General features: G+C 34.9%; 1 protein-coding gene across 1 annotated transcript in view; it reads left to right on the top strand.

Annotated features, from left to right (window-relative positions):
• The window catches only part of BLTP3B (bridge-like lipid transfer protein family member 3B), a 103921-nt gene that overhangs the window by 60129 nt on the left and 32583 nt on the right, over positions 1–11209 (top strand). The window contains exons 10-13 of the mRNA XM_007465324.1: positions 196–378; positions 904–1022; positions 3711–3852; positions 10619–10812. Coding sequence (XP_007465386.1) covers positions 196–378; positions 904–1022; positions 3711–3852; positions 10619–10812 — 638 coding nt within the window. The remainder of the gene's footprint in view (positions 1–195; positions 379–903; positions 1023–3710; positions 3853–10618; positions 10813–11209) is intronic.

Raw genomic sequence — 11209 nt, 5'->3', positions numbered from 1 at the left:
TCTTTCCCTCTATTCTAAATGTTTTACTCATATTTTCTAGGAAGATTAATGTCTGTAGTAGGTGAAAGCTTCAAATTTATTAGAAGGTTAAAGAATCCCTTGAGAAAATGAATATTTATCATTAGAAGCTCTGCTATAATTGAATAAATGAAAAGTGTGCATTTTTCAGTGAAATACTTGTTATTCATTTTACAGGAGATAGTTGTAATCATTGGATGTATTTTAGTGATGCAACGAAAATAAAAAATGTTTGGGCCAACGAGTTGTTACATGAATTTGAGTGCAACGTTGAAATGCTTAAACAGGCTGTAAAGGATCATGATGTAGGTTCACCTCCTAAATCCCCAACACATGCCTCTCCCCAGCACACACAAACAGGTATTTTACCTCTAACAAAATTATGTCATTCCCCTGATATTAATTGGGTGTGTGTATGTGTGTGGGTGTGTGTGTATGTTCACCATATGATATTTTCTGTAAATAAATATGGTGTTTAATTAATGTCTAAAAAGCCTGTACCTCATTCAGATCATAGGCTTATAGATCAAAGCACTTTTTAAATTAATATGACTAATAAAAGTAATACCCATGTAGAATATTTCAGACTCTTAAATGACAGGTAGATTTCTCTTTTTAACAAGAATTCCACCCAAAAGTTATTGTATGAGAGTTTCTTCAATGTGATGTGATTCCCATTTAAAGAATAATTATCACAAAATAAAAGAGTAATAATCATAATAACTTATGTTCTTATATCAGTTTATATATAAGGTATTTCCATATATGTTACCTTGTTTGAGAAATTAGGGTTCATCTATATTTCTAGTAGCTGTCTTAGTAATAAAAGAGTGACTGGTAAAAATAATCTTGCTATAAATTAAAAGGAATTTTTGTTTCCCACAGAGAAAGACTCAACTCTGAAAGGGACTTCCAAAGCGCCTACAGTGTTACCTCAACAATCCAAAGTTAAGTTAATGTCTAGTTCTGTTGTGGTTAGACTTGCAGATTTCAATATATACCAGGTATGTTTTATTTCTTAAATCTTCTGATAAACACCTTTAGTATCTCCTGCAAACAACTCTTATAAACCAGTGCCACCATTTTATTTAAAAACATCTTGACCAGTATTGTGAAATGGCTAAACTAGACAGAATAGAAAATACCAGTTCATTAATTTTCACTTATATGGTTACCCAGAATTAGGCAAACTGTGAGGTTAAGGGCACAGTTTGCCAGACTGCCAAGTCTGCACAAGACTTCTGACACCAACTGTAGTTTCTGGGGTTTCCCTAAACTACCCTCAGATTCGAGAATTTACTAGAAAAACTCAAAGAACTTGCTGAAATCAGTTATACTGAGAGTCACATTTATTACAAGGCAGGAATATGAATTAGAACCAACCATAGGAAGAGAGCACAGAGTGGAGTTTCAAAGGGCTCCAAATTCAGAATTTCCTTGTCCCTAGGACACATTAGCCTCCCAGAATGAACATGTAACAATATGTATGAAATATTGCCCATGTAGTTGAACTCAGTCTCTACAGGTGGTCTTAAACACTACTAAGACTATCAAGTGTGGTCAGTCCCATTCTGAGTCATCTTGTGAGCATAAACTATCAGTTGTGGTCTACCATGAATAGGAAATTCCAAGACTTTAGAATTACCTCCCAGGACTTTCCCAGCGGTCCAGTGGTTAAGACTCTGCCTTCCATTTCAGGGGGCGTGGGTTCGATCCCTGGTCGGGGAACTAAGATCCCACTTGCCATGCAATGCAGCCAAAAAAAAATTTAAGAAGAAAACATGAAAAACAAAAAGAATTACCTCCCAAGAGTAGAGACAAAGGCCAGACCTCTCTTTGTAGGCCAGATTACTTATTTCACAAAGGTCTTAGTGGAATAAACTAAAATATGATTTTTGCTTAATTACTAAGTGTTGACTACACTGTGAACATAATTTTATAGCTAAGAACTCTGTCCTATTTATACTAACATTCTTATTCAGGCTATAATCGGTACAACATGGTCTAACATCACAATCCTTGAGACCAACATGGTAAAAATATGACCTTTTTTTTTTTAAATAAAGGATTTCAAGTATGTATTATCATTTGGTAATTGTTTGTATATTTTGATAAGTCTGTGTCTTTGAGACTTAGTTTTATCTGAAAAGGTTTCATTTTACTCAGTAGTTTTCAACTGGGACCAGTTTTGCCCTCCAGAGGACATTTGGCAATGTCTGAGGACAATTTTTGTTGTCACAGCTGGAGGGGGTTGCTGCTGACATCTAGTGGGTAGAGATCAGTGTTGCTGCTGAACATTCTACAATGCACTGGACAGCCCCCATAACAAAGTTATCTGGCCCCAAATATCAATAGTGCCAATTCTGAGATACCCTGATTTAAGAGTTTACTTTCTTATTGTGCAATTGCTTCTTTCTTTATGTTCTCTATATAATGCATTATATTTGAATAAATTCATATGGAAATGGGGAAGGGGAATCACCCATAATCCCATATGATTGAGAATGAAATACAATAAAGAAATCCCACATACACGAATACATCCGAACAAAACAAACAAAAGTAACTGGAAGAAAATAAGATAGTATGTTCATCCCAATTTGAATAACTTTTTAACTATTAAAAGAAAAAGGAAAAAAGCTATTGTCTACTATATAAAATAACTTGACACTCTGGAGTTGAAAAGAATTTGTTTCCATGTATGCAGAGAAAAGCTTCTTATTAGACAATGTAAGGAACTGACTTAAATTTATGAAGACTGTACAAATAATCAAAGGTTTGATTAAAAATTTATACAAGGGGAAACAAGTAAAACATTGAAGAGCCATTCCACTTCACATGAGAAATATACATGTTTGTTGAATGAATGAAAAAAAAATAACCTTGAGATATATCCCTGGGTCTGCTAAACAAGCATAAATAAATGAAACTGATAAAATGCTATTGGTTGAACTTTGGAGAAATTAGTTTTTGATGTGATTATAAATTAGCTGTTTTGGGCAGAGAGTGAAAAATGTGTAACATGAATCTTAAAACTAATAGTCTTTTTGGAAAAATAATTTAAGAGCTCAAACTATTTGACAGGAGCATTTATAGTGTACTGTTATTTTTAAATTAATTTTTATTGTGGTAAAATATACATGACGTAACATTTTAACCATTTTTAAGTGTACAGTTCATTGGCATTAAGTATATTCACATTGTTGTACAACCATCACCACTGTCTGTCTCTGTAATTTTTCTGTTATTCTAAACTAACGTTCTGTATATAATTATTTTTCATAATAATGAATTATGGTAAAGAACTATTATAAAGTACATAGTTGGGAAACAGTCTAGTCTTGAGGACTTGTATCTGTGTCCTGACTCTGCCACTTAACTTATTTGTATTGTCTTACAGAAATATTCTGTCTGTTATTGTAAGGCTAAAAGTAGTAAGTTTGCAAAAAAAATTGTACAGAGTTGACTTTGTAATAAGAATCCAAAGAGGTTATAGTTTTATGAATAAGTTAATTGGTATTATTTTAAAATAATTTAATATGAAATTAAATATATGATAAAGATTGCATTGGCAATTAATTAATTAATTATTGGAAGTAGTTTTAAGTGTTTGAAGTACTGTCCATGTTGCATAAATTCTTTGGAAAGGGCTTTGTTTAGTGTTACTTCAATAAAATTAATTATTTTTTCAGGTCTCTACAGCAGAACAATGTCGTTCTTCCCCCAAAAGTATGATTTCTTGCAATAAAAAATCCCTGTATCTTCCACAAGAAATGTCAGCTGTCTATATAGAATTCACAGAATATTACTATCCAGATGGAAAGGATTTTCCAAGTAAGTGAGTTTCCTTTTTTGTTGTTTGCCCATTACTTGGGAAGTTGATTTTTTCTTGCTAAGTTTTCGAGTATTATAAATGTGAAAAAAGAAAAAAGTCCATTGTTCTTTGCCCTTGTAATCATTGTGTTTAGTATATAACTCTAGTATAGCATTTTTACTTACTTATTATTTGTTCATATGTTCTTTTCCCTTACTAGCTTGTAGCATCCTTGATATCAGGAACCATGTAGTATTCATGCTTCATTTTATCCCTGAGGTTTGACTCATTTTTGTTCTTAGTAGCTGTTGTTAAATGAAAGAATGAATGAAAGTTAGGTTATTGTAGAATAAGGTCATTTTTTTTTTCTTTAGTAAAACTTCATTTATATTTCAGCTACATAAAACTCTATTTCATTAAAAAATGAATAGTGAAGTTAGCCTTTTAGTTATAGAGAATTTGGGAGGCTAGGTTTTGATACCCAAATGTATACCTTGGACAACTTTTGGCACTGTCTTTTGTTAGAAACATTGAATTACATGAATTTTTATTTGTAAGCTACTTTATGATTATACATTTGTATTCTTTGCTATTGTCTCAGTTCATCTAATTCTTCAAACTAAAATTTACCTTTGTTTATGTGGTACCTTTTTCATTATTTTGGTTGAAAATTACAGTTAAGAAAAAGTGTTTAAACGAAATAGGTTATATTATTTGAGGAAAAAAAATTTTTTTAAGTGGAACTCCAGATTCTTTGACCTACTTAGCTCGTTTGTTTAATATTCACTTAATATAGGTTTTTAGTTTCAAAGGGAATTTCTGATGCTCATGCCTTTGTTGTTAAATTTAGAAAAAGATATCCTTTGGAGAAAGAAATGACTTTGGAGAAAGATGTCAAACTGTTTTATCATTTTAATCCTCCTTTGTAATGACCTTTTAGTATCTAATCTCCTCACCATCTTCATGCTTTTCAGTATTCTTTTGTGTATTTCAAATTTGTTTTCTCTTCTACCTCCTTGACTGAAACAGTGAGAAAATTAAGATAGGTTAAGGCATTTGCTCAGCACCTTATGAAGAATAAAATGGCACAGGTGAAACTCAAGTATAGGTCCTCTAAATCGAAATTCTTCCTACCCTTTCCCCCCAACTATATTTCACTGCCTCCCCAGGTTATTCACAACTATTTACCTGTAATTGGATAATCCCATTGTTTATAACACCCACCCCCCAAATTGTTTTCCTTAAATAATGTCTCATTCATTGAACTAGTAACTTTTCTTCAGACTAAAGCCTATAGTTTCCAGGATTTCATACGTCTAATCTAGGTTTATTTCTCCAAGGGAATTATAATCCCATTCTATAATCTATATGATTTTTTCTGATAAAAATATAAAACTCCTTCCGAGCATTTTAAATCTTAGCCACCTAGGAGTGAAATTGGTTGCTTACGTTTAACTGTTTTCAACTTTTTATTATGGAAAATTTCAAACAGATATAAAAGTAAAGAACATAGTACACTGAATCCCCGTGTATAGGGATCCATTTTCAGTCCTCACATTTCGTCTTTCTGTTAAGCGATCCAAATTTTAAAATATATAAGCTTTTTTTATAATTGTAAATGTAACATACATTCATTATATTAAAAAAAAAAAGAGAAAATGCCAAAAATTTTAAAAATGCCTGTGAGCCTACAACTTAGAGACAACTTCTACTAACATAAGTGTATCAGTTTGCTAAGGCTGCCATAATAAAATACCACAGACTAGGTGGTTTAAACAACAAATTTATTTCCTCACAGTTTTGGAGGCTAGAAGTTCTAGGTCAGAGTGTTGACAGGGTTGTTTCCTCAGAGACCTCTTTCATTGGCTTGTAGATGGCTGTCTTCTCACATGGTCTTTCCTCTGTGTGTGTCCATTTTTTAAGCTCTTCTTATGGCACCTGTCATATTGGACTAGAGCCCACCCATATGAACTCATTTGTACCTTAATTGCCTCTTTAAAAGCCCTATCTCCAAATACCGCTAATTCTGAGGTATTAGGGGTTAGAACTTCAGCATATCAATTTTGAGGGGATGCGTTTCAGACCATAACAATAAGTATAGTGTTGTTAGTCCTGTTTTTAATGTATGCGTTTCTTTAACATATTTGATTTACATCCTGTCCTTTTCCCTTAATGATCCTAGTTTCTACAAGTTCATTTTAAATATCTTTAATAGCTATGTAATAATCTATTTCATAAGTAGACCCCTGTTAGAAACTGCAGGTAGATCTTTCTACTGCTTAGTGTAGCAGGTTTCTTCCTCTATCCCAGATATGCAGTCAGGGTTCTTCTATCCTGGACATTTGCTCTCTAGTTCTCTCTGTGGCTGCCATCATCACTCAATCTATATTTGAGATTCCCTCCCCTTTCTTCCCTTGACATGATCGCTTCAGCAACCCACTTCCATATTATCCTCAGAGATAAGCACCTCCACATCCGAATAAGATGTTTCTGTTTATATATATAAATATAAATATATATATTTAAATTTATTTATTTATTTTTGGCTGCATTGGGTCTTCATTGCTGTGCGCAGGCTTTCTTTAGTTGAGGCGAGCAGGGGTTACTCTTCGTTGCAGTGTGAGGGCTTCTTATTGCGTTGGCTTCTCTTGTCGCAGAGCATGGGCTCTAGGTGCGTGGGCTTCAGTAGTTGCGGCACATGGGCTCAGTAGTTGTGGCTCACAGGCTCTAGACCACAGGCTCAGTAGTTGTGGTGCACGGGCTTAGTTGCTCCACGGCACATGGGATCTTCCCAGACCAGGTATCGAACCTGGGTCCCCTGCATTGGCAGGCAGATTCTTAACCAGTGCACCACCAGGGAAGTCCCAAAAAGGTAAAGTTTTTGAAGGTTGCTTCTTGCTGACTGTAACAATAGGAAAAGAAGTCAAAACAATACCTCTTACTTATACAGTTAGTTTTAGATTAAACTGCATACATTTTTTTTTTTTTTTCGGTACGTGGGCCTCTCACTGTTGTGGCCTCTCCCGTTGCGGAGCACAGGCTCCGGACGCGCAGGCTCAGCAGCCATGGCTCACGGGCCCAGCCGCTCCGCGACATGTGGGATCTTCCCGTACTGGGGCACGAACCCGTGTCCCCTGCATCAGCAAGTGGACTCTCAACCAGTGCACCACCAGGGAAGCCCTGCGTACTTTTTCTTTAACATCTTTATTGGAGTACAATTGCCTTACAATGGTGTGTTAGTTTCTACTGCATAACAAAGTGAATCAGCTATACATATACATATATCCCCGTATCTCCTCCCTCTTGCGTCTCCCTCCACCCTTCCTATCCCACCCCTCTAGGTGGTCACAGAGCACTGAGCTGATCTCCCTGTGCTATGCGGCTGCTTCCCACTAGCTGTCTATTTTACATTTGGTAGTGTATATATGTCCATGCCACTCTCTTACTTCATCCCAGCTTACCCTTCCCCCTCCCTGTGTCCTCAAGTCCATTCTCTACACCTGCATCTTTATTCCTGTCCTGCCCCTAGGTTCTTCAGAATCTTTTTCTCTTTAGATTCCATATATATGTGTAAGCATATGGTATTTGTTTTTCTCTTTCTGACTTATTTCACTCTGCATGACAGACTCTAGGTCCATCCACCTCACTACAGATAATTCAATTTCATTTCTTTTTATGGCTGAGTAATATTCCATTGTATATATGTGCCACATCTTCTTTAGCCATTCATCTGTCGAAGGACACTTAGGTTGCCCTGACTATTGTAAATAGAGCTGCAGTGAACATTGTGGTACATGACCCTTTTTAAATTATGGTTTTCTCAGGGTATATGCCCAGTAGTGGGATTGCTGGGTCATATAGTAGTTCTAGTTTTAGTTGTTTAAGGAGTCTCCATACTGTTCTCCATAATGGTTGTATCAATTTACATTCCCACCAGCAGTGCCAGAGGGTTCCCTTTTCTCCACACCCTCTCCAGCATTTGTTATTTGTAGATTTTTTGATGATGGCCATTCTGACTGGTGTGAGGTGATACCTCATTGTAGTTTTGATTTGCATTTCTCTAATGATTAGTGATGTTGAACATCCTTTCATGTGTTTGTTTGCAATCTGTATATCTTCTTTGGAGAAATGTCTGTTTATATCTTCTTTGGAGAAATGTCTGTGTGTCTTCTACACATTTTTGAATTGGGCTGTTTGTTTTTTTGATATTGAGCTACATGAGCTGCTTGTAATTTTTGGAGATTAATCCTTCGTCTGTTGCTTCATTTATAATTTTCTCTCCCATTCTGAGGGTTGTCTTTTTGTCTTATGTTTTCCTTTGCTCTGCAAAACCTTTTAAATTTCATTAGGTCCCATTTGTTTATTTTTGTTTTTATTTCCATTCCTCTAGGAGGTGCGTCAAAAAGGATCTTGCTGTGATTTATGTCAGAGTGTTCTGCCTATGTTTTCCTCTAAGAGTTTTATAGTGTCTGGCCTTACATTTAGCTCTTTAATCCATTTTCAGATTATTTTTGTGTATCGTTTAGGGAGTGTTCTAATTTAATTCTTTTACATGTAGCTGTCCAGTTGTCCCAGCACCACTTAGTGAAGAGGTTGTCTTTTCTCCATTGTATACTCTTCCCTCCTTTATCAAAAATAAGGTGACCATAGGTGTGTGGGTTGATCTCTGGGCTTCCTATCCTGTTCCATTGATCTGTATTTCTGTTTTTGTGCCAGTACCATACTGTCTTGATTATTGTAGCTTTGTAGTATAGTCTGAAGTCAGGGAGCCTGATTCCTCCAGCTCCATTTTTCTTTCTCAAGATTTCTTTAGCTATTCGGGGTCTTTTGTGTTTCCATATAAATTGTGACATTTTTTGTTCTAGTTCTGTGAAAAATGCCCTTGGTAGTTTGATAGGGATTGCATTGAATCTGTAGATTGCTTTGGGTAGTAGAGTCATTTTCACAGTGTTGATTCTTCCAATCCAAGAACATGGTATATATCTCCATCTGTTTGTATCATCTTTAATTTCTTTCATCAGTGTCTTATACTTGTCTGCATACAGGTCTTTTGTCGCCTTAGGTAGCTTTATTCCTAGGTATTTTATTCTTTTTGTTGCAGTGGTAAATGGGAGTGTTTCCTTAATTTCTTTTTCCCTGCGCCACCAGGGAAGCCCCCTTGGAAGATTTTTAATCACAGTTTTAATTTCAGTGCTTGTGATTGGTCTGTTCATATTTTCTATTTCTTCCTGGTTCAGTCTCAGAAGGTTGTGCTTTTCTAAGAATTTGTCCATTTCTTCCAGGTTGTCCATTTTATTGGCATATAGTTGCTTGTAGTAATCTCTCATGATCCTTTGTATTTCTGCAGTGTCAGTTGTTACTTCTCCTTTTTCATTTCTAATTCTTTTGATTTGAGTCTTCTCCCTTTTTTTCTTGATGAGTTTGGCTAATGGTTTATCAATTTTATTTATCTTCTCAAAGAACCACCTTTTAGTTTTATTGTTGTTTGCTATTGTTTCCTTCATTTCTTTTTCATTTATTTCTGATCTGATCTTTATGATTTCTTTCCTTCTGCTAACTTTGGGGTTCTTTTGTTCTTCTTTCTCTAATTCCTTTAGGTGTAAGGTTAGGTTGTTTATTTGAGACGTTTCTTATTTCTTGAGTTAGGTTTGTATTGCTATAAACTTCCCTCTTAGAACTGTTTTTGCTGTATCTCATACGTTTTGGGTTGTTGTGTTTTCATTGTCATTTGTTTCAAGGTATTTTTTGATTTTGTTTTTGATGTCTTCAGTGATCTCTTGGTTATTTAGTAGTGTGTTGTTTAACCTCCATGTGTTTGTATTTTTGCAGATTTTTTCTGTAATTAATATCTAGTCTCATAGCGTTGTGGTCAGGAAAGCTACTTGATACGATTTCAATTTTCTTAAATTTACGAAGGCTTGATTTGTGACCCAAGATATGATCTATCCTGGAGAATATTCCATGAGTGCTTGAGAAGAAAGTGAAATCTGTTGTTTTTGGATGGAATGTTCTATAAATATCAATTAAGTCCATCTTGTTTAATGTATCATTTAAAGCTTGTGTTTCCTTATTTATTTTCATTTTGGATGATCTCTCCATTGGTGAAAGTGGGTTGTTACAGTCCCCTATTACGATTGTGTTACTGTTGATTTCCCCTTTTATGGCTGTTAGCATTTGCCTTATGTTTTGAGGTGCTCCTATGTTGGGTGCGTAAATATTTACAATTGTTATATCTTCTTCTTGGATTGATCCCTTGATCATTATGTAGTGTCCTTCTTTGTCTCTTGTAGTAGTCTTTATTTTAAAGTCTAATTTGTCTGATATGAGAATTCCTACTCCAGCTTTCTTTTGATTTCCATTTACATGGAATATATTTTTCCATCCCCTCACCTTCAGTCAGTATGTGTCCCTAAGTCTGAAATGGGTCTCTTGTAGACAGCATATATACGGGTCTTGTTTTTGTATCCAGTCAGCCAGTCTATGTCTTTTGTCTGGAGCATTTAATTTATTTACATTTAAGGTAGTTATTGATATGTATGTTCCTGTTACCATTTTCTTAATTGATTTGCATTTAAACTGCATGTTTTTCCATTAGTGAAGCAATGAAAAATGTTTTCTGTCTCTCCAAATGTGTTTGCTATCACTTTAATTTTGTAAATAACATTGCAAAATCTTTTAATCTTAATTTAAGAAGAATAAAACTTGGTTAAAATGTATTTTCTTTTCTCAGGGAAGATTTCAAACTATCAGTTTATTAAAAATTTTTAACAATTTTTTTCTCCACAGTTCCATCTCCCAACCTTTATAGCCAGCTGAATGCACTACAGTTTACTGTGGATGAAAGAAGTATTCTATGGTTAAATCAGTTTCTGTTGGATTTGAAACAGAGTCTTAATCAGTTTATGGCTGTGTACAAGTTGAATGACAATTCAAAATCTGATGAGCATGTTGATATTCGAGTTGATGGCTTAATGCTAAAGGTACCATATAAACAAGTGGCTGTGAGAACAAAACCATTTTTACAGAAAAACGTTATTTCCAGGATTTAAGATGGGTGCTTAAATATGTCAACTTCATTGCAATATTAATTTTGATTTTGAAATTTGAATTTTAATTTCAGTTTTCAATTATGGAAGCTTTAAGAGACTTCTTCCCCACCCTTCTCCACCCCTTCTTTCTCTACTTTTCTTCCTTTTCTTTCCCCCTGCTCATCCATTTAGAGGTAAGCAGTAGAAATAAATTTAAATGTCTTTTTTTTTCTACTTCTTACTGGAGCTCATCCATTTGGAGGTAAGCAGTAGAAATAAATTAAAATATCTTTTTTTTTTTCTTGGGCTTCCCTGGTGGTGCAGTGGTTGAGAGTCCACCTGCCGATGC

Source organism: Lipotes vexillifer, unplaced genomic scaffold (genome assembly GCF_000442215.2).
Source record: "Lipotes vexillifer unplaced genomic scaffold, Lipotes_vexillifer_v1.1 scaffold141, whole genome shotgun sequence".
In the NCBI taxonomy this organism is placed as follows: Eukaryota; Metazoa; Chordata; class Mammalia; order Artiodactyla; family Lipotidae; genus Lipotes; species Lipotes vexillifer.
The sequence above is the reverse complement of the archived record's forward strand: the minus strand, read 5'-3'. Positions and strand labels throughout refer to the sequence as shown.